Raw genomic sequence first — 24,719 nt, forward strand, 5'->3', positions numbered from 1 at the left:
AAAAAAGGGAAATCACACTCATTGAGATCAACTCGCTACTTAAGAGCCTTTAGATGAATTTACATTTCAAGATATAAAGTTCTGTGTTGAATTTAATTAACAAACAGACCAATCACCACCTTTAAAAAGGCAAGGTATTGATATTTTCTTTTTAAGAAATAAAAATAAACTGTAATACAAACGTAACTCTGAGACAAATACATTCAGAGAAAGGACACAGTGCTCCTCTTAATACGGTACAATGTTTTTAAGCAGTGCATTAACTAAAATGACTTTCATGTGCACAGCCACTGCAGCACATTCAAGAATATGGGATTTAATTACACACAATTTTATACAACTGTCCCTCAACAGTTACAGTAGGACAAAATAGCAACTCACAGAAACAGCAAAAACATTTAACATTTTTAGCTGAGTACTATACACAAGCTTAGGCAAGTTCCTACAAAGATCACTTTGTGATGAAAAGTACATATGTGTGCTCCAATACATATGATCAGATCCAGTGCTACAAGTTACTCCAGTAGTATGCTGCTACATTAAATACAAAGGCATATACACACAGGTCAACATTATGAGAAGAAATTAGGTCAACCATTTTAGCCTACCCTCCTTCCGCATTGCTTCTGTAGTCCAGGAGATGCCAAAAGGACACCACACTGCATGTTTAAATACTTACACTAACAAATTACAGACTGCAACTGGCACCAACCTGGCTGCTTTTGGTGCTGAAGACACTTAGAAGAACATGCACTTTAACAGGACCTGCTGCTTGTTAATGAAAACAAAACTATTACATTCAGAACAGACCATCTCCTCCCAGCCTGGATTTCAGACCTGGGAAATGCTTACACACTCAAGAGGGACAGCATGTAAGCAAGAAATTGCCCCAGCTTCTAATAATAAACACACACACACAAAAAAAAAAGATTCCAGCTTTCAATGCAAAGTGGTGGTGAAGGGGAGAAGAGAAACAACAGTCAATTTTTTTGGTCGCTCACTAATCATCATTACAAAGTAGCGCCAAGAAACTGCTTCTCTGGGGAGTAAGCACTGGAGTTACCAAATGCCAGCTTTACCAGGAAAGGATACAAAGCAGCACCTGGCAGAAGAGCTTATGAATACTTCCCCTCACATTACAGGCTTGCCAGTTGCGAGGGTACTCTGCAAACACAGACCGTGATCCCTAAACGCAATGGAAACAACAGACACTGGGTCCTTCACCAACTTGGTCATTTCAACCTGCAGCCCGAGGCCCAATTCAAGGCAGTGACCCCACAGATCTCTGCACACCTTTAGCTGCCAGCAATCCCTCTTGCTAGGGCTTGGAGACTACATATAAGAATTTAACCATGATACCACAGAGAATCTCAAAGCAAGAAGCGCTCCAGAAAAGGGAAAGTTCTGCATAAGCCCCACAGCAAAAAAGATCCCTCCTTCATCCCTGGCAAAGGAATCCGAATGGAAAGCAGCAAGTTCCACTGTTCAGTTAACAGCTCCCCATAAAGAAGTACTCATCGACTTTGCAACACGCAGATAGATGATCCACTAGGAATAAATAAGTTACAGGAACTTCTCACCTATACAGTGCTCAAACAAGGAGATTCCTATCTAAGAGCTTTTAAATTTCCCTTAACACTTCCAGGGAACATGTACTGAAGTCCCTCACTACTGCCAGCAGGGCACCAGGATCCAGAACACAGGCTGCACGCAAGACTCCAGAAAGCCAACCCCAGTTGGCCAGAGACCTGAGGACACTGCAGTGCTTTGAACAGCTGTTCAATTTTTGGTCTTAAAACAAAGTCATCGTCAAAACAACAACAAAAAACACCCCTCGTAGCTAAGCTAATGAGTTTTCAAACAAATAATCTTATGAATTCCTGAAAATATATTTCAACTCCCTTAATTTACAGCACCAGCATGAATGATTTTTAGTACGTTGTAGACTTTGGTCAAGTTCACATACATTAATGCCAACTCTGTGAGACCACAGCTCATTACCCTCCCTTCAGCTAGGCTCTGCATTTCCAAGTACAGAGCCGAGCATTGATTGCTAACAGCTCCGACGTACTTTCAGTGCATCAAGTAATCTTTTCAGGGTTGTATGCTCCTAAATATCATCTTTCAGAAAGATCTGTGGAGACGCCGGTGTCCTGTTTTAGGGATAAGCAAACATTATGCTTGGGGAAAAAAGACAATCTAGGTTAATTCAAAAGACAAGGCAGCGTGTAAACATAGAAACCTGCAAAATGTTTGTATTTATCTAAAGATTACCGAGTGGCATATCTGAACTCCTCAGTAGTCAAAGTTTGCCTACAATGATCCCGTTTTCATTACAAAAAGCACAGAACCTGTTGACATTTGGAATAACTGGTGCTAAGAACTGCCTTCCTTGGTCTCGTTTACCATTTGTGAGTTATCTATTTCAGAAGCTATGCAAGCCATTCACTACTCTTCTACTACCTACAAAAAGGAGCGAATCTACTGGCTTGTTTGAACAGAGCTCCAAACTGCTGAGCACACATGTGAAATGAGCCTTTAGACTATGAAGAGACAAAACTTACTTTCCAGTGAAAGTCTATGGCAGAACTTTAAATCCTGTGCATTTAGAGCAGCCAGAGTAAGACATGGGTGTAATCTCTCTGCTTGATGAATAGGTGGATATTGAGAACAAGGGCTGGCAGACTATCTAGCTTAATGCTGAGCACGATTAGATTAATGTTAATAAGATCTTTTTAACAGCCCAGAGACAAAACAACAGATAACCTTGAGATTAAAAGAAGATGCATTTGGAAACGAGCATCCCTCAAAATAAACATAGCTGCTCGCATGACACAGTACGTAGCTGTGATGCTCAAAATATGTCGTGGGTACATTTGCTCAAGTGTAGCTAGGTTCAGTACTTAATGTACTTAGCTTTTAAATCAAGCATACATTTATAAACCTTAAAAACAGCTGCTTTTTAAAACAGACTTAAACATTACTTGTTTTAAGGTTTAAAAACCTGTAACACTAGAAAAAGTAGAAAAAAGTTTTTCCTTGCCACTGTAGACACTAAAGAAGCTTTCCTCTAGTATTACCCTTGTTACTTGAGTCTCTGGGTATGCTTAATAAAGCATTTTCTTACCCAAAGGGATAAGAAATCCTCCCACACAGGAGGATTTTTTTCTTCTTTTTTTTCCTTCTCTTCTTGAAAGTGCTCATCCTGAACACTGGAACTTATCCAGTCACCTCACCATAAGTTGTATGCACACCAACAATGGTAATGACAATGCTGTTATGGAGTAACTGGATGTTTCTACTTTTCAGTGTAGATTGGGAGGTTTGATTTTGAAACAAAATATTTTTAAGTTTTATCATACAGATTCTGATTTAAACACCTGATGGCAACATCTGATTTGAACAACATAGTCCAAAGGAGAGTAAAAAAGCATACTGAATTAAGCTGCATCAAGGGGAGTGTTTCTGCAATTTAAACACATCCATAGGTTAAATCTGTCCAGAACAAGCACTGTGGAATAGCTTTTCTGGGCTATCCATTTCCCCAGGGAGATGAACTTTTGGAATTGAACAAATGGAATATATTTCTCCTTTAAACCTTTGACTTCAACCAGCATCTCCACTGCAGATTAAAGGAACCAAGTAGCACAAGCACTGAACTGAGTCCAATATGGAGCCGCAATAATGAGTCAAGATGTTCACTTCTTGATCCAACAGTGGGTGACATCCTAATCTATAAATTTATGTGTTGTCACCAGCTCCACAAAATTACAAAGTTCAATGCTCTGAAACTGTTCCTTCCCTCAGGCCTTGACAATGCAGATTAGTCACACCTAAGTACCACATAATTTTAACGCTCACTATCATCGCTCAACAGGTGATCAGAAGCGATCACTTTACACCTCATTTCTACAACAGAATACACCTCATGTATAGTTGCCTCATTGAAGGATCTGAAGAAAGCAAACAACCCCAAAAAGAATGAGTTACTCACTGGAGTTTAACCAACACCAATTAAGAGAAGAGGAAGACTCCACATGAACTTCAGCATTTCTCATACATTTCCTCATTCCTGATCTGTCAAAAATTCACGTGCTACAGGCTCTGGGGCTTGCTACACTCCCACAGAAAAGTAAACGAGGTCCATAAAAGCTCACTCTTTCAAAGGTCAGCTTAGAAAGAAGCTGCTCAACTTGGGACCAGCACAGATCCAGGGGAAATGTGGCAGCAGATATAAAACTTTGTTTAAAAATACTGACTACAAATAGTACACTCCACACTAAAATAACACCACTACATTGCACAGCTAGATATAAAAATGGTCTCCGTAAAAAGGCACAGTTTTTTGTTTAACAAGTGTGCATAGGAAACAAAAAAAATGAATCAGTTCTTCCATAAGGTGAAGGTCCATGCAGAGATTCATTTGCAGCCAAGGTTTTTTTTTCTTTTCACTTTTAGATGAACTGAATATATATTTATAACCCTGCACCACCACTGAGAATAAATGCATTGTATCTCCTATTCCCATCATGAATACTGCATCAACTCTTAAACCTCATGTTAATTGGCCATCATGGCTTAAAATAGCAGTACTGCCAGACAATTCTAAGCCTTAAAACAAACATCATACCTCCACTTAAAAATAAGGTTCATACTGTAACTCAGGATAGCCTTCTCAGCAGCTCTGTATGCATCTTCATCATTTTAGCCCCAAAATGATGCAAACCAAACACGGACTGCACTCGTTACAGCGAGAGCACAGCACCCTGCAAACAAACACAGTAACACTTAGCAGGCTGGCCAGGTGCTCTGCACCCAGGCAGGGTCACAGATCCTCCATGTCTCACAAGCACCTGCTTCACTGAGCACAATGCTCAAAGCTGATCAGTGGTGCTGAGGCTTGCCATCCTTAGCTTCAGAGCTTAAAACATCAACACTGTCATTAAGATGGAGGTCTAGGTGATTAGCCAGGTTCTCCTTGTTTTTCTGGTCCACGTCTGACGTCACATCTGTGTCTCCAACTGAGATACCGTTGGTCAGCACAGGAGGTGGTTCCCCTTCATAATCCTGGGGAGTGTTCAGCACGGACGTTTTTGAAGCAGCACATCCTCCTTTAGACAAGAAGCAAGCTTCCCTGGGTAACGGGCCATCGAGGAAAGGAAGTTTCTACAAAAATAGAAATACATCATAAAAAAAAATAATGAAATAATGAATTCCCAGATGTCAGGGGTACACAACAAACACAGCTCCATGCCAGTGCCTCTTTTTCAGCTCCCTAATTGGGAATTAAAGTAACACGTGCAAGTACCTACCTAGATCATTTTGGGTTTTTACGTACAAACATTAGAAATTTGTTCAATTAACTAACTAGTAAAACTACAGGTTTAAGCCTTCACATAAAGCAAGCACAGGACATTAAGAGGTCTTCTCACTGACATTTTTAGATGACTATCTCACTACTGTATTTTTTATTAGTAAGCAACAGAAAGAATATTGCAAGTAGAGTTAAACATAAATATCTACTTCTCTTTTAAGCAACTGTTCATAGGCACTATGGAGAAAAACAATCCATAGCACTTTAAAAGTTAACAGTATTGACACTTTTTGCTCCCCCTCCCCTCACCTTCCCTCTTGCTGTGACATGACAGTTATCTTTATCTTTGTATAAAGACAGATCTCTAGGGAGCCTGATCAGTGCTGACTGAGCTCCTGTGCAGTGCATTGCTGTGTACTTCATTTTGTGGTTTAAAGGAGACAAGCTGGTTACTCTGGACACCATTTGTGCCCTCCAGCATCACCACAGAAGTGGGAAACGCACAAGCATCTCCTGCCTGCATTAACAGAGCACTTCACCTCCAAGATGTCTTCTGGAAGTGGCTTATTTAGCCTATGACCCAGTTACATTTCAGCCATTACATGAAAGCCAACTTTCGCTTCAATTCCACTGTTCTGGTAAGCGGCTGAAAACTTTTTCCAGCATCTTGTAAATTAAAAGACAAAGAAAAACTGTGAGGATAAGCTGTAAATATTTTTATTTTTTCACGGGTGGTGATGGGGAAATAGGAGTCCATTCTTTTTCTCCCCATCAACTCCCTGAAGTTCGCTGCATATTAAGTTGAAACTCAGATTTATTTTAATACCTGTTTTGTTTAGAAAATTTGATTAGAAAATTAAAGAACTTCTCAGCCCTGCTGAGGACTTATGGGCCCTGGTTGATGAAAAACTTAACAGGAGCCAGCAAAGTGCACTTCCAGCCCAGAAGTCCCACAGTATCCAGTGTTCCATCAGAGCAGGGGTGGCAGTAAGGTGACAGAGGTGACTGTCGCCTTCTACTCCGCCCTTGTGAGCCCCAGATGGATCCTGGTCTGGGGCCCTCAACACAGTTAAGATGTGAAGCTCCTGGAGAGGGTCCAGAGAACAACAGATATGATCCAAGGGTTGGAGCACTTCTATGAAGATAGGCTGAAGGAACTGGGCTTGTTTGCCCTGCAAAAGAAAAGGCTGAGGGGAGACCTCATAGCAGTCTTCCAGTATTTAAAGGGTGTTTATAGACATGGGGGAAATCAACTTTTTGAACAAGTAGATAGCGACAGGACAAAGGGAAAAGGTTTAAAACTAAAAGAAGATTTAGATTAGCTATCAGAGGAATTTGTTAGGTTTTTTTTTTTGTTTTGTTTTGTTTGTTTTTTAAATGAGAGAGTAGTGAAGTGCTTCAACAGGTTGCCCAGAGAGGCTCTGGAAGCCCTGTCCCTGAAGGTGCTTAAAGCCAGGCTGGATGAGGCCCTAGGCCTCATTTTGATCTAGTAGGTAGCAACACTGCAGTACAGGGTTGTAACTCAACGATCCTTGAGGTCCTTTTCAAGCCAAGCCATTATATGATTCTATGAATTAGAACATCATGGAGCTTGTGCCATCACTCGCCCAACCAACTTTAGGCAAATGAGGGTTCAAGAAGCTGTTTATTACAGTAACATAAAACTTAACTTCTCATTTTATCCTGCTCTGCACAGAATGTTGAAGCAATTTTTTTTTTTTAATGTCAATGTTTAATCCCAATTATACTTGCCAAAGCCATCCCATGACAGAAGTACTATTGACATTCGGGACTCACATTCTCCAATTCAGATGCATTGTCCTCTAGTTTTATCTTTTGGTTCATGCAGCTCAGTAGATGGTCCAATACACACTGCTTTGGATGCATTCCTTTGTCAAAGCGATTGTACATCCCACACCAAAACCTTAAGAATGTGGCAAGAAAGGAGAATTAGGCAGCGAGTTTCACACTCCTGGTCATAACAATAAAAGCAAGGTGCTTAAGGAGGAAAGTGGTCAACAAACAGATCAGTAATTGATTTTAAACAAAAGCCACAGTCTTTGACTCCAAAATTCAACACAAGATTTTCTTAAAGCTTTAACAAAGTTCAAGAAAAACCTCTGAAGGGTTAAGTGCTTCTTCCCTATGATACAAATGAGCTGGCAGTAGGCACTGAAATACGACACAAATACACTTTATTCTGCAGTGGACTCACTCAAGAGCAGTTCACCTTCAAGTCTTTAGTTTGTCCTACTTCCCTACTTCCGTGAAAATCCTCTCTTCCACATTTGCATCCCTCTCTCAGCAGGGAACAGAAGCAGCCAAAAACAAAGCAAAATTACCCAATCCAGCTGAAGGACCCAGGGAGGCAAATACACACTGCAACAAGAAATCCCTTGTTTTTGTGAAAGCCATCTTCACTGCATAAGTCTGGGTGTGACTGGACACTGAAATTAATATTCCTTAATAGATGTTAAAAAGGAGGAAAGGAGAAACTTTAACATTTACCCTCTCGAGTAAACTTGTCAGAGCAAGGAGTTAGAAGTGGGAATGGGTGCACAGATTAATCTACAGATCTGAAATTCATCATCTTTCCTTTCCTCACCACCTTTATTAACACTGAAGAAATTACATTACTGTACCTGCATTTATTCAGAAAAATTGCCTATATACCACTACTCCCACTTTGGGGATGAGGAATAGAGTGAAAAGAAACAAGCTGCTCTAAGCAGTGACAAAGTATTTTAGTACACTTGAATTACCAATTTCTGTTACCATGAAACACACCACACACCACAAGCAACTTACTGAAAACTGAACGGTAGTGTGTTGGGTTGAAGCTCTTTGTAAGCTGTAAATCCTCTGTACAAAGGATTTCTCAATTCCTGCTTCTTCTGTAGGAGGAAAGGCCACAGAGAATGGGTCTTCTCAAAGATTCTGTCAATTAGAAATAAGATATTTTTTTTTAGTTATTAGATCAAGTTAAGTAAACTAATTACATTGACTGTCCTGAGCAGAATTGGACTGAGGAAGTTAAGAACTACTTTTCCATAGTAACTGATTAATGTCTTAAACACAAAATACATCACTGAGAAGCACATACAATCATTTTAAATGGACAGTATCCAGTCCTAAAGCTGTGTCTGCAGGTTATTATTGCACTTCAGATAAAACATCTGACCACGGCAGAGGTAATTCATCTACAATTCTTTCTCACAATGAAGTTATCTGTAGACAAAGTTATCTGTTACCCTTTACAGATTTACAATTACAATAAAAACAAGCACACAACGTGCCCTTTTTCTGACATTTGAAGTGACTTTTAGACTGGTGGCTTCATAAAATGCCAACTCACTTCAGATCTTCACGCTCCTTATGGCAGGTCCCAAGGAAGTTTCCAAACTGGCAGGAATAGACATGATCATGGATTTCCAGAAGAAAATGTTCATTAAACTCAAATGCACAAGGGAACTGCTGCATGAGCTGCCAGACACATTCAATGAACTGAGTGAAGACAGGGGATACTTCCTTTGGGTCACCATCCAAATGGCCACACCTAGATAGATGCAAACAGGGTTAAATCCTCTGTCACCTCCCCCCCCAAAAAAGGGCAGCTTGGCCACTAAACAACTGAGAAATATTCCGGTAGTGAAGAGCACGAAAATGTTATTGCACAGCCAAAAATAACACAGTTTATCCTACAAGTGCCCATTAAGGTGTGCCACCCTCGTGGGATTAAGCTCTTACAACTTCGCCTTTGCAATACAAAAGGGTTCTGATCAACAGCAAAATCTCACAGTGCTTCCAGACCTGCGTTTTGTGCACAGTGATAAATAAAACCCTAGCAACTCCCCAGTCCTTTCACCAACACAGAATCCAGAGACTGGAGAGTCCATAACAGCAGAGGAAAAGACTGATATCAAAAGGTAGTGACTCTGAGCAGCCTGCCTGCCTTGCTTTAGTGCTAACCCACGTACTAACAGGATACCACAGACACACACAGACAGCACAGCACCCTCTGGACCACAGAAACAACTGAACCTCAGCTCACCAAGGCAATAACATTCCCAAACCACTCAATACGTGGCCAGCATTTTCATAAACTATCAGAAAAGAAAAATACAACCAGGAAAAAAAAAAAAACCACCACCACAGTACTTTTGGAAGGAAACCAAGCCCCTGCTGTATTACACTGCCTGTTCCTTCTTCACAGGAAAAGCTGGGGGATATAATCTGGAAACCAAGGGAAATAAACAAGGCCCAAGTAGCTGTATATCTTGAAATAGCTTCTTCTAAAGAAGTAGAATTAAGGGTGCACACATTGCTCATTTCTCCTTATTAAGGGAACAGATTGGTCATGCTACCAAATGGAGGATTCAGTTCCACCTTGAAAACAAAGTCTCCATTCTTAGTAAGTTAGTATCACTATGCAGATCCACTCCCAGCATTCCTTTGGATCTTCCATTTCTACAGAACAATCAGCACCCCAAGGCAACGTTCCTTCTAGAAGGCAGCTAACAATTACAGGAATGACAACACTTAATCTGCCTAGAGAATGCGAGTCACAATTGATTTTTAGCACTGTAATGAGATGAAGTTTCTGTACTACACATTGGCGAAGTCCCCCCCCAAAAAAAAACAGTAGACTCAATTTTCTTCCAGAAAATGCAGAAGAGCATCCCTGCCAGAACATCAGCACTTGTCACGTAACATGGATGCTTTTTTACAGGTAGGAAAATGTTCAAAATTCAAACAGCTTATTCAAAACCTTCTATTTCAAAGTAACGAAAAAAGACCACTCTCAAGTAGCACTGGAGAAACAACCCCAGTCATTTCATTGGCTGTAGGTCACCAACTCCAGTGGTATCCAAGTTTTTTTCCTCCCTATTTTTAGAGGGAGCACACATGTCTGACACCACTGATTAAGTCTCACCATCTAGCCTTCACCCCAGCCATTACACCCAAGGTAACATGTTCTTACCTGTGTGAAAACTTATGGCCCATTGCAATCCACTCCTTTTCTATAAGAACCTTCATTTTCAAAGCAGAGGTTGGGGGAAAAATAGAAGTATTACTTATTTACAAGCCTTTGATGGTAATTCCATACAGCTCAAAACCAATGCTACCTGACAGTACTATTTCAAGCACAACCACAGAAGTCAATGAAAACTTTAACAGCAATTTACACATTGTTTATCCACTGCACTGTAATCTATCCACTATTAGTAATCCAGTACTGTGTGTCTTGCTACATCATACATCCTGATATCATCAGCCAGAGACCTAAAGAAAAGAAAGGCAGGAACTCACAAGAGATCTCTTTCAAAATTAAGTTACACTGATTTTTTTCCAAACTTTTTGCTTTCTTGACAGTTCTGTTGCATTCATCTAGGAATAACTGCTGCCTTAGGATCCACGCATACAAACTATTTTGGCAGAGGACAAGGATTTGTCCCTTTCAGTTACAGCTCCTGATCCTAATCAAAGCTATGTTCATCACACAGAATTGTCCAGAGCACTACGGAAGCCCACGTATGCGTTGTACTGGTATAATTTTAATTGTTTAAAGGCTGCAGTGTAACCCAGAAGCAAAAAGTAATAATTAAAAAACAGCATGTAATGAAAGGAGCAGGCTAGCAGTGCAATGCAGCAAGGGAGGCAAAATCTGCATTGTTCTGATCTCAAGGTTTCTTTTACGGAACTCTGAGAAAGAGCAGCAAGTTGTCTTTGGGGTGATTAACAAAACGAGACGACTGGAAAGATCACAGATCTGTCTGTATTTATGTAGTGATGGCTTCATATAAGAAGTACCTTACTGCAGAAGCAAAGGCCAAATTCTTGTGTTATGGCTTTAAAATAAATCTTGAACAATACTCAGACCTGATATGATATACAGGTTATGTATTTCCCTGTGTACTTCAGAGTTCAAAATCCTAGAAGAAATCCTCACTGTAACAGCCTTAAATGACCAACTTCTTCACCACTTTTTCTGTGGACTGCTGCCAGTTGCTCCCTTTACTCACTCATATCTTGCTGCAATGCCTCAATAAAGGCTCTCGTGGACTTTCAAGGAAACAAACAAAGATTTGGGAATTGCAAATCAGCTACCACAGTTCTGTGCCTATAGTGTTCAGAGCAATTAAAGCTTGTTGAAAGAATCAAAGCTGTTTTTATATAGGTCACCTACTGTTTGTTCCAGGAAATGGCCTGAGACTTAAATTAGGCCTTGTTTACTTTTCAAATCCAAGGAGCATTTTTTATTTTTGGAATTCCAACACCTATGTTCTTACCATGAAGCCTTTAAAAGTCCTATAAAATGGATCTAGGAGGAGGCCAGCCAGGGAGCAGACCTGTGCTGTGCGGTCCCACCCATCAGAGCAGTGCACCAACACGCTGGCCTTTTCATCTTTCACAGCCTGTGAAGAAGAGCAGACAGAACAGTTTAGCAGCTTTCTGGTTTGGTTACTGTAATTAAATGCTATCCCTTCATCTGCATTTACCGGATTGTTCTCAAACCTAAGGGAAAAATTTGTCATTTCTAATCTGAACCATAGAAAAACACCATTTCTGGGCATGCAGCCATCAGCCCCAACTAGAATGAAATGCTGTAGCATGCCTTGTCAGCAACACAGATCATCAAGAAACAAAAATCCTCTGATCTGAAAACACTTCATCTTCTGAAATGCCATGAATTTTCAGTCCTTTCCTCCGAGGGAGGATTTGGTAGATGAGTAAAGAATAACTAGAAGCTTCAAGAAAAAACAAAAACAGAAGAGCTCTCATAAGCATCACCTTCTTTCCATTTCTGTATTGCTGGCAGAAAATAGCTTTTTGCTCACTACACGGAAAAGTTTTAAGAGAAAAGACAACATTTACAGAAGTGACTACTACTACAGTTTGTCATCTGCATTCCCTTCACTGTTGCTGAGAACAACGTGCTTTATGGACTCTTCTCTCTTGACTGACCTGCAAAGCCACGCTCTTCAAACATCTGCAGAAATGAGGACTCAATTGAAAAATACAAATCTGTGATTCCTGCATCTCAGCAGAAAGCAGGATGGTCTAGAGAATCCCCCAATTAAAGCACAACAGTCCAACAATTAGTGAGCATGCTGCATTAAGAACATAAGGTTACAAACTGCTTGTACTCCTAAACATGCTATAGGGTACAGAGGCTTTTGCAAGTGTCATTTACCCACATTCCACTCATTTCAGTGAGTTTTAAGGATGTCAGAGAATCATAGAATGGCCTGGGTTGAAAAGGACCTCGAAGATCATCTAGTTTCAACCCCCCTGCTGTGGGCAGGGTTGCCAAAAAGCCCAGATAGTCCTACTGATTGCATTAGAACAAATGGCTCTCTCAATTCCAGTGGTATTTCCTCTAGTCCCATGAAGGAACTAGGAGAAAGAGAACTGGGCTATTGACTTGATGTGCTCCAAGCACAGGTTTTTCAGCTGAAGCTCAGTATATAAATTTACCTTTGCGAGAAAGACGCTTGCATCCATTACAGCCTTTATGTGCCGTAACCAACCTGAGTTCTCCAGCCCAGTAAGGAAATCACTCATTGATGGAGACTTTGTTTCACACACTAAGAACACAAACAAAATAATTAGCTGAGACTCTACTAACATTCTTTTCTTTCCCCATCATCACCTTTTCGCAGCAGCAGAGTTTGGTAGATTCTAAAAGCTCATACTCTGATCTAAGTGTCTGCCTAAGGAAAACGAATGGTTGCATATCTAGACACAATCCAGCAGTTTTTTTTAGCTACAAGAGAACTTGAGATATAAAAGTATCTTCCTCCTCCTCCTTCTAGAACTAAGTCAGTTTTATTTTTTCAGCTGAGCTCCCTCTGTTAAGATCTAGCATTCAGTGGCACTCCACACCAATGACCCTCACACAGACACCTAACAACCACCTGCACGGTGACACTTTCAGAGGTTCAAAGAAAGGAGAGCTCTAACTTGTAACATATAACCTTCGAGGTTCCTCCTCCACCAGCACAGAATAAATCTGCCAGCCATAGGCAACTGAGGACTTACATTTGCGTTAAAGCCAATCCAATTGTTGTGTGAATAACCCCATTTTTCTCCAAGGCCACTACAGACCCTGCAGAGCTACCTGGCCAGGCAATTGGCAGCATCAATTATTCAGCTACTTGAGGCTAGATGGCCATTATGCTGACTACTAAAACCTTAAACTTGTATTTTGAATGACAGCATTTGTACTATAATTAAAACTAAACACATGGACCAGAGAAGGATTTACAGCACCTACTCTGATGTGGTTTTCATCTTTGTCAACACAAAGAAGTTAACAAAGCTGGAAACAAACTAGCAGAGTATGCCTGTTTGATCCAAGGTGCTCTCATCAACTTCAGTGCAACTTCCAGAATTACACCAACAAGCTCACTCAATCAGAAACTGATCTCATACACAGCTCTCATCTCTAAGTCTTCAGAAAATCAGGAGAATTTATCTTTCAAGTAGACATAATGTTTAACACCAAAATAGCACAAACTAAGCAACAGAAATCTCAGAAATCTCAACATCCAATGACAGCTTCATGGTTGCATTAAGCTACTAAAATAAAACTACCTGAGCAGTACAGTAAGTTTTTCTAGTCTTTTAATTTGGAACATTTAAGAAATTCACATTTTAACTAACATAAAATTCAGAAATGTTGTTCATGTTACCTGCTAAGTTTGATTCCCTATAAAACTAAGCACAGCAGTGTATGAAATAGCTACCAGGAAAACATTTTAAAACTGGTATCTTCAGCCACTTCAATAAAGCAGACAAACTAAGTTACTTTGAGTAAGTAACTTAGACTAAGACCAAGTCCACACCTACTTGTGCACACAGGACAGATCATATATTGGTCAAAATTAGGTAGAGGCAATAGAGAGGCCAGCTGCATGCACACTACTTACCTTCCAGGAGTTTCTGCAAGCTGTTCCGCATCACATGGATGTTTTCAATGCCAATAAATTTAAAGCGAATGTTATCATAATTGTCTTCATTCTCATAACCCTTCCCAGCAGCTCGGTTGGCCATGGCATTTAACTGTCAGATTTAAAGGAAGAGGATGGAACAGAGAGAAAACGACAAGAAACAATACAACCTGCTTGCCAAGTCTTTCTGTGTGTTTGCTGGTCATCTCCCAGAAGGCACACTCAACAAAAGCTGCTACTCAGGTGTGCTTCCCCACCTCCCCACACATCACTTTCAGACATTTTACTAGATGTATGTCAGCATCTCCAGTCCATTAATCACACGCAGAGATTCAGTAAGATCTTGGCTAGCACTTCTTATGCCAGGCAAAATCAAAGCCTGACCCAACAGCAAAAGACTGCTGTCACAAGGAAGGTAAAGAGATTGTCTGTCTTCACTGTGAAGCTACATAAAAAAGATGCAGACAGAAGGAAACAAAGTAAAACTAGGAATGCCACTTCATGAATAACATACATACGTGGTAGCATAGAAGTAGTTAGAGAATTCCAAAGCTTTTCATAGACATGCATGCACAGACAAAATAAAGCCATCTGAGGGAAACACAGAACATCAAGATCGAGCAAAAAGAATACAGCAATTGAGTGGAACTGCAGAAACGAAGTTGAAAAGCTGCTGGTTGTGTTAATAATCACCCCAAATTGCTCAAGAGCTACCCTAATCTTCAGCGGCGACGAGGAAAAGAGTACCTCAACCTCCCACAACGATTTGCTAACACAGAAAGAAGGAAAAAAGAAAAGACATCGATATCTGAACATCTTAAGAGTAACTGAGTACTTCTGGTGCTTCAGTTCTATCCATCCAGGGCACGACATGGTGCTTTGGAAGGGAGGCTGATCACAAGTGTTCCTTTTCACCAAATCTATCAAAATTACCATCATTAAGGACAGATTCCTGTGGAACATCTGATACTAGAAGCTGCGCATGCAGAAAAACCATGCTACAGACTGTTCTGTAATTAAATGGAGATCTCTTATAGAACATCATACTATAAAAAGACAAAATGCATCTTGAAGCAACAGGTGAAGCACGCTGTGCTTTCCCCAAAGGACTTTTCCCTCCAGACCCTCTCCACAGTTTAACTGTGTTTGTAGTTTCTCTAAAGTAACTCTAAAATCTGAACATGCAGCAGTTTCTCATTACAGCAAAATCTATGTTAGATTTTTATATTTAATCACGTACTGTGCAAATCCTTGTCCTAATTTGCTTATATTCCCAATCAATATGATTACAAACCAATCATTTGATTTTGTTTCTAAATTCAGTTCTTCAGATCATTACAGACAGTATTTTGTCTGTTTCTTCAAGGTTACTATTATGTGAAGACCACAACAAAGTTCTAGCTCCAGAGAGTGGCTACCAACCAAGTAGCTGACTGTATTAAATTCCAAGCTGCACTCTGAGAGATCATTAGTGTTTTGTTTTGTTTTCTTTTACTGAGGCAAAATTGTTCTCAGATTCCATACAGACCCACTTCTGCCACCAGGTAGGCAGACAAAAGCACTTCAGTCTTGCACAGCTGATTCCGAAGGAGTCTCTCCAACCCAATGTTTTAAGAGCACATCTTCAGAATGGCTCACTGTTTCAGCCAGCTTCAAGACTGCTGGTCATCTCAGGTGATCCCTAACACAAATCTCAACCTAGAGCACTCTAGGAGTACAAGCATTCTTAACAACACTTGACGTTACAGTTTGTTATTCACAAGCATTCACTGTATCAAGAGACAGAACAAGGAGCCTGATTCTGAATACATCACTTAAGACTGGCACAATTTAACTGAAAGCTACCTGAGAAAGCCTTAGCAGAGTAGTAATGATTAATTGGAAACAGCCTTGCTAGCACAGATACAAGCTCTAGAAGTAACCACAAACCACATGAAGATACCTTTGGCCTTGTGTCCACAACGTACATGAAGGGACTCCCAGGGTTGGCTTCTCTGATTGCCTGCAACATTTGTTCATCCTCCAGACAACGAGCACTGAACCCAGAGAGGGGTTGGCTACAACGACATATGGCAGCCTGCAATACACAACAGATCACACTTCAGGGCAATGCAGCAGAAACAATCTGAGAGCAGGAAATAATATCACATCATTGATTTTATATCTCACATGAGATTCAGCTTCTTAGGTGGACATGCAGAATTGCCATTGGAATATTCCACAAAACTAGGATTTTGAGAATCTTCAGAAACAGATATATATATATATATATATATATATATATATAACAGAATAAAGGAGCCTCTTATTGCTCTGCTCTCAAATCCTCTGTCAGATTAACATGCACTATACCATGCTACATTTCAGTTTGGCTCAGTAGTTGTTACCCACACAGAACTGTGCTGGGCATGCTACAGGAAAAGTTCAGCTGTTGCCAGCACAACCCCACAGGCGCCCAGGTCGAGGCACGCTTCCTCAGGAAAACAACAACTTGACTGTGACAGCATTTTCCTAACATCTGCATCTAAAACACTGCTGAAACAGCACAGTTAAAAATTTACATTGTGGTCTTTAGTGAAGGAAAAAAACACAACAAAACTGAAACCTTCACTTATTCTGAGTTAAGAAGAGTTATTTCAGGGCAGTTCTTCCTCTTCCTGAGTAAGAAAATTTAGCTGAGTTAACATGCATCTTGTTAAACATTATTCAATATAGCTACAGGCAATCTGAAACAGTACATTAAAATAAGCACACAGAAAAAAACAGCACAAAAGACATTCCTGAAAGCTGATAAGAAATTTCCAGACAAGAAGCTTGAAGAGCTTGTGCTTTTTACACTGCACTGCTATGTCTTTGGTATGTAGCTTATTCTGCGACTCAAAGCAATTCTAGAGCCCTTACGGAAAAGAACAGACAAACAAGAAGTTAAAGCACTTCAATAATTATCCCATTCCTTCCCTTCACTGGAAAGGAGCTGTACAAGAAGGGGGACCATTGCTCTCCAGCCCCACCCCACCCAAGACAGCAGACACTTGAACTACTTACATTGTTTTCTTTATATAAGTAAGAAAGCACTGGAATCCGCCCCCTGCTTCTGAACCTTGAGCTTCCAATCACTGTTGCCTTACTAGCAGCTCTAGGCACCACAATTTCTGGAGGATACGTGTTGCAAACCTGAAGTGAGAAGAAAGAATTTAGATGTTACTGTTTATCAATTCAAGACACAGGACAACTTCGTTTTTAGTACACGATCTCACATTTATAAGCAACAATACATTGTTCACCGCAGTGTATCAAAAACCATATCTGAAGCATCAAGGCATTAGAATGCATCTAGGAAAAAACAACACAAGGGAATGGGTAAAAATAATAAAACAATATGGTAACAAACAATTTTGCAGTGGAGCCCCAAAACTGAATTGCACAGTGTGCCACATGTTCTGAAAGGAAGTTCTTTAAAGCCATACATTCTATGAAAGCTACTAATTTATCACAAAAAAATAAGAGTAATTATATTTTAAGATTTCCCTTTAAATCTCCAACTAGAAATGAGCTTGCAGCCATCAGGTATCATCCTCACAAAACAGCCTGATCCACTTTCCTCAAAAAGCCATAGTCTTTTCAGCAGATACTTTAAAGATGAGACATCCTCCAAGTCTTTACTTGAGGCTTGACAAGTTTCAAATGCACACTGGAAACTGAGGAAATTGCTAAGCATTGCCAATTGAAAGTTACATAACACCAAGTAAAGCTTCAAAACCATCAATATTTTAGATACCCACATTCTGATGCCTTGATGGGAAGAGCACTTCCCACTTCATCTCAATTCAGGCATCCAAAAATGGCCACTTAGAACTCCAGTCATTTCTGACAGAAGGGCATACACTACTTCAACCCAAAGCATAACAATAACAAAAAAAATGGTGGGGAGAGAATGAAGAGCACAGAGGAAGGATTCAGGACAACATACTGGTATCGTCCTCACTCAGAGATATCCAGCATATTTTAGATAGAAAGACTGTGCATAAAACCAGAGGAAACAGAAAGGGAAATTGTACAAAGCTGGAGTTTGAGTAAACTTGTTGAGTAATGTTTCCATTTGATGTTGTTTAGACCTAACCTGACCTTAAAGAGAAGGAAATAGCAGAAGCAAGTTAGAACTGAAACAACTAAGTTTTTCCTTAGCATGAGATCTAAACAAGCAAAAAAAAAAAAAAAAAAAAAAAAACAAGCATCTTCAGTTTCTGTTTTTTCCTTCCTTACTCTAGTCCCTTGTCACTCTGCCTTGATCCTCATCAAGCCAAGCCACTCCCATGTATTCCTCCTCTTAACATCTCTCATCACACAGGAGGGACACAGTCTGGAAATACATAAAGAACTTAAGGGTACTTCAAGTTCTTGTAGCAGATGGTTTGACATTTCTCTAGAAAAATAAGTAGCTGATATTTTGCCAGAGGAATCAAAGCAAACCAAGGTGACTCTGCAGCTCTGTTCCTTCTTAGCATCATTATCCACAACTTCACATTAAGCTGCTGCATCGATTAAAACCAACTGAGCTCATTTTTCCCCAGAGGCAACATTTATGCAGCAGCAGGATTGCTGAATGTCATTAACACAAAGAGATATTGCACCAACTGGCTACTATGGACAAGAATTACCTCGTAGTCTTTATTAAGATCTGTTATTTCCCAGTAGTCATTTGGGATTCCCATACGCTGGTAATCTACTTTCAAATCAATCAGTTTCCATCCAATCTCCCGGTTATCTTTAGACATTTTAGGATTGTAGGAGAAAGCATAAAGTTCTTCAGGTTTCACTAGGAAGAAGAAAAAAATTAATTAGTTATAATTCAATACAGAAAAGTCAGGATCTCTTCCTAAAGGTTTTTGTTCCGGCCATCACTGTGCAAGCCACTGAGGTACAGAGGTACAACAACTGATACAAAGATTAAAAATTATTCAGCTGAAAGCAATCAGAAAACAAGTGCTTTTTTTCCTCCACAAAAGCCAAGGGCTGTGTGACTGCTGTATCCATAGTTGGCTACACTGCAGCAACAGCTATTTTATTTACGTTCCTGCACCAAAGATCACTTTGTAAATTTCACTCATCTAAGCAAAATATTCAGACTGGTTTTGACGCCTTAGAAAAATACTGAGTACTACAACAGAACAGTGTGGATATCTGGAGTTTCTCAGTTCATCAAAAACTTTCCTAACTTTATCAAGAAAGAATTATAAGCATGCAAATTTCAGCCATAATGCAATGTTCCTCGTGTTTATAAGGTTTCACTCTGGGTAACACCAAGTGCCAACAATTCATATGCAGATCCTCAGGAATTTCCAGTACTCCTTTCCCCACACGCAGGGAGATGTGCTACAGTATTCTGTTACAATTAAAACCTCAAAATTTCTGGGGAAAAAAAACCTACTGAATTTTCTGCAATATGCATGCTCCAAGAGACTGATATTCTAAGAATGAATGCAGAATTAAAAACATTTATGAAGAGACCTTTTCTGTGAAGCATTCATAAAAAAGCTCTTGCAAACCTTCAAGTTCATTGCTCAACAGTGAATTCTGAGCTGCATGGAAAGCATGACAGATGCACTGAGTATTATTGGTGGCCCAACAGAAGCTTCAGGCTGTACCTGACAAATGATAATTTCTTCCTCCCTCCATCTCTACCTTTCCAATTTCCCTCACTCTCCTCAGGAAATGCAAATCCCACCAATAACTCCTTTGGTTGATTCCCAAGGCAGCAAGCTCTCCGGAGAGCACACCTGGCAGTGTGTGATAACACAGCCAGGTAACCCATACCTGTCAGTCACACACATGCAAACTATAAATAATCAGATGCTCTGACAAATAATATGAAGGAAAAATACATACAAAAAATTTAAACCAAATGAGTACAAAAAACAAAAGTACAAAAATCAAATAGAACAAAAGAAAGAGCTACAAAACGTTACACCAAACTACACAACAGAAACTGACTGATGTGATCTCCTGCAGTGACAGCTCCCACGCTTCAAGATGCTACAGAACTGTCTCATTTTCAAAACTGAAAGAACAGTGACACCTTTTAAACACAACAGCAGAATTCTGACAGAAACAGCAGAAAATTAGAGCTTCGTAACTAAGAAAACTCGACAGCCTGGGGCACAAGGAAAAAGATGGGAACTGACAAGAAGCTCTAATCTCCATAGGTGGCTCAAAGCCAAACTCAATAAAACACTTCTACTGCAGTACTTCTAATTAATTCCTATGTGATGACCAGCATGAAGCAGACTGATGCTATCAACTCTCTTCCTTTGAACTACTGCTAAAGTTACAAAATGCAACACCAAGCACGATCTTCATAATAAAGCAGGACTTCAAACATTGGTTCAGTAAAGGAAACAGAAGCTGCTGAAGATGGAAGCAGGTAGAAAATGGAATTCTGTCCGGCAAGGAGAACAAACAGCCTGAAAATTCAACCTTACACTAAACAGCTGAGCCCTGAATAGACCACAGGCTTCTGAGGATGTTTTGCATCTACTTGGAGACTGATTCCAAGACAGGACACCAAGGTGAAGCATAGGGTTTCACATCCAAAAGAAAATAAACACTAAAGAGTTACCTAAGTGTGCTACTGGGAAACAATGATAACATTTACAACTTTGTGGGATCTGGAATTCTATGGACATCTGGCTCAAATGGCAAGAGCAGAGCTATGCACAGCCATGAGCCAAATCACAGAAATGACTGGCAACAACAGGACTGAAATAACACCTGGCACATGTGCCACACTCTGGCCAATCAACTCTGCAATGGTCTTCAGAAGATTCCTCATTTCCACTGGCAGAAGAAGTGTGCTTACTTTACAAGCAAATTGTTTGGTGCACAGAGTAGCAATCTACTGCACCAACACACACAGATTACCTCTGACAGTGCGAGTACATTCTGATTTCACACCCTCCTCTCCTGCTCTGCTACAATAAAATCAGTAGTGTGACAGGCAAAGCTTTCACTAGCTCTCAGATGAGCCTTTGAGCTTACTGCATTTCAACAGTTTAAGAAACAGACTGACCCAAATACCTGGTTGTGAAAGTTTGAGCAAGGAGGTATACACTTCATGACAATCACGTTCCTGCCCAATAACAAAGTGAGCCACGTGGAAGTTCTTGCAGTGAATAAGGAGTGGGCATCCAGCTGTGGTCAGAGGCAATTTTTCTACAGTTGCAATATGATGATGCAGAATCTGAAGAACAGGAGATAATCAAAATCTTTCAGATAACACTAACAAGGCCATAAGCTGTACAAGCAGACTGGAAAGCTGTGCAATACACTATCAGCAGAAAGTGAATTGATTTATGACATTTATCAAGCAAACATAATAAATATCCAGACTGCGTACCCAAAAGCTATATAACAAAGAGCCAGACTGAAAGAACACAGACAAAGTATTTTTAGAGACTGATATGTAGAACCAGGTAGACCAAATTACAAGGAGCAGAATTATCTTCTTCTTACTTCTTTTCCACCCACAAACACAACGTATTAATTACAAAATAGGAATAATGAAACAAAGGTTGCTAATTTCAGTGCCAGTTTTACACTTCAAAGTCCTGTAAATTCAAGTTTGGTGGCTTTGTACATTGAGCTTGAAGCCATTAGACATGTTCATTTTGTTCCTGAAACTACTGGGTCACACAACCATTGTGTTCGTTTCCTCCCAAAAGGGCAATTTCTGTTAAACATTTGGTATCCAAACACTACAAAGAACTACAACTACAGAATTCATGGAACTATTCATATTGGATATGAGATCTTTAATCTTTGAAAATTTGTATTTAAACAAGCTCCAAGTATCACACATACCCATGTTTCTTTTCTGACTTCAGCAGAAGCATCTACATAGATAAGATGGGTAGCTGTCAGGTATAAAGTCCCGCTTGCTGCCTTCCTATTTGTATAGCGATCCAGTAATTTCACATTTTCCACCTGCAGTAAGAGCAAAGGGTTATAAAGTAAATTTAGCCCTGATCAAAGAAATTCTAAACATCTGCTGAACCACAATCATGCCACGGCTAAAACAGAATTCAGGGAACAAGAAAAACCTAAGAACTACGTGCACCAAACCAGCTTTACGGTATACATTAACAGCAGGGAAAATAATCTTAAAGTCAAAAAGGTTAAATGAACTGTCAAGATCTAGCAGCAGCATGAAGAAAAGGATCGCTCTGCAGCCAAGGCGATCAAAGTTCGTTGTTGTGCCAGCTGCGGAAACAACGAGACAGCAAAGACAACAACAGACAGGGCTGCCCATGTTTGGTGCCATCAAAGTACTGCTGGGAAAGAAACGGCCCCACCAGTCTGACTGCCAGCATCTCGGCCCTCACAGAAGGCACTGCTGCCCACGTGCACTTACACATTAACTGCATCACATCTCATAAACCACACTAAGCTAACCAAAACAAGTTTTAAGAGACATGGGCACAGACACACACACACAAAAAAAATTGTTTTAAAAAAATATCTACTTGTGTGTGTGTGGTTTTGTTTTTTTTTTTTTCCTGGCCTATCTGTTTGTTAGTTATGGAATTTCTCTTTCCTTCTAAAGCAAAAACCAAAAGTTAGAAGGGAAAAAAAAATGGAAGGAAATACACATCTCAAGAGCCTTATCTGCCCTGAAGGAAAGTTCGCTGGTTTATGACCACAGGGTACACAGATGATCCACTTACAGGCGCTTGCAGTAACGCCGCCCAGTCCCAGAACAGACGCAGGGCGCTCCTCACACATCGCCTCTCACACATCGGCTCCTCACAACCAGCGCCCGGCCTGCGGCTCCGCCAGCACGGCCCTCCGCACGGGGCAGCGGGCACCGGCCTGTCCCCTCACCCGCCCCCAGCTCCAAAATCCAGCTTTCTACACGGAGCGGAGCGAAGCCGAGAGAGGAAGAGGCGCAGCCCGCGGATCGCAGCGCGGCGGCCGCTTACCTTCGGCGTGGTGATGTGCTCCATGATGGCACCGCCCGCACCCCAACTCGCCCGCGCGGCCGGGCCTCCGCCCCGCCATTTGCAGCGGGCGGCTCCCGCCCCGCCGCAAATCTCGCGAGATGCTGGCGGGGCGGAGTGGTGCCGCGGCCGCCATTTTGAGCGAGGGCAAGTGCCCCGCGGGGATCAGCTGTGCGGTCGACGGCTCCTAGTGAGGCCCCTTCATCCCGGCACGTCCAGGCTCGCTGCGGAAAGGTGCGGCGGCAGATTTGTCCCGCGCTTATACACGAAGTGAAACAAAAGTGGTCGTGCTTACTTTACACTCAGAACATAATACCTCTCATGGATAGCCAAGCTCCAGCCTGAGCAACTGCTGTAACCGAGGCTAACCTTCACAAACCCGCCGCAGCCCCCGCAATGAATATTGACAACATTAGGCAAACCCAAGGGCAGCACCTTCCCCTGATGCTCACACCAACCTAACCCCGAATTTGCTGAGGAATTGAGGAATGCCCTGCACGTGGCAGACGGTTGGAGACTCACGATCCACGAGGTCCCTTCCAACCCTGGCCATTCTGTGATTCTGCGATAACCTTCCATCCACTGATAATTGGCATTATTTAATTGCTGCAGCGATGGTGCGACAAGCAGGGGTGTCTTTGTTGCACGCCCCCATAAGAGAGGTGTTACCACCTGAGCCAAGGTGGGAAGGAGAAAGGACACAACGCAGGTATTCCTGCATTTTTCCTACTGCACTCCTCAGAGCTTGCAGAACATGCTCACAGCAGCGAGCACCTCTTTTCATTCCTTCTGAATGCTTCACTTGGAGGGAGGATGAGGCACACCAGTGCTGGGGTCACCAGGTGTCAGTGGGAGCCCCACTGCAACCAGCTCCCTCCCAGGAGCCAGTGGTAGAAGTGCATACAGCACCTTCCTGCGCCAGTCCACTGTTACAGATCGCTCGCTCCTCCATGAACAAGAGCTGGGTGTTAGGACCACTGTAATTATTGCATCCTGTTATTAGTGAGTAAGAAAAACTTGCTGATGGAAACCCAATGTCCAAGAAAGCACATGATTGGAATTGGAAAGGGACTGTATTTCACAATGCCCTCGTTGTTTTTCTAAGCGCACATCTAAGGAAGCTCATTCAGACGTGATTCGAGGAAAGACAGCATCAGTGCTTGCATTAGAACTTCCTGTGATGCCTATGAAAATCCCAACAGATTTATCTTTCTCTGTCCCTGACTCACAATGGGAATAAGAGGAGGAAAAAGAGAAGCACACCAAAGTTTGGAGGAAAATACCAAACTCATCTGTGATACAATTTTAGTTCTTTGAATGGTTATGGTGGTCATTCATTTCTAGTCACCTCTCTTCTGTTAGGCCTTTGCATCTGTGCTGTGCACTATTCCCAGATATTTTTTTTCTTATAAGGTTAGCAGAAAGATGATGGTAATTTGCAATATTAGTAATAAACTG

The 24,719-nt window shown here is 41.1% G+C and overlaps 1 protein-coding gene across 1 annotated transcript; it reads right to left on the bottom strand.

Moving 5' to 3' along the window:
* Window positions 1-300: 300 nt before the first annotated feature.
* Window positions 301-23,356, bottom strand: MTMR8 (myotubularin related protein 8). The gene is made up of 14 exons (XM_052673005.1): window positions 23,244-23,356; window positions 22,126-22,248; window positions 21,343-21,505; window positions 18,927-19,084; window positions 17,314-17,442; window positions 16,211-16,345; window positions 14,248-14,380; window positions 12,794-12,903; window positions 11,605-11,730; window positions 10,296-10,345; window positions 8,670-8,870; window positions 8,123-8,251; window positions 7,112-7,238; window positions 301-5,166 (listed from the first exon to the last, which is right to left on the bottom strand). Exons 1-14 carry the CDS (start codon window positions 23,265-23,267, stop codon window positions 4,885-4,887), a joined length of 1,890 nt encoding a protein of 629 aa, XP_052528965.1. The 5' UTR covers window positions 23,268-23,356; the 3' UTR covers window positions 301-4,884.
* Window positions 23,357-24,719: the final 1,363 nt, after the last annotated feature.

The sequence above is a fragment of the Tympanuchus pallidicinctus genome, unplaced genomic scaffold, assembly GCF_026119805.1.
Source record: "Tympanuchus pallidicinctus isolate F22 unplaced genomic scaffold, pur_lepc_1.0 scaffold13, whole genome shotgun sequence".
Classification (NCBI taxonomy): Eukaryota; Metazoa; Chordata; class Aves; order Galliformes; family Phasianidae; genus Tympanuchus; species Tympanuchus pallidicinctus.

Excerpts from the sequence above, each read along its gene's own strand:
- MTMR8 (XM_052673005.1), bottom strand. The coding sequence starts at position 23,267 with ATGGAGCACATCACCACGCCGAAG. Across the intron at positions 14,381-16,210 it reads TTGTGGACACAAGGCCAAAG|TTAAATGCCATGGCCAACCG; the intron begins GTATCTTCATGT and ends TAAATCTGACAG. Across the intron at positions 11,731-12,793 it reads CAAGCGTCTTTCTCGCAAAG|GCTGTGAAAGATGAAAAGGC; the intron begins GTAAATTTATAT and ends TCTTCTTCACAG.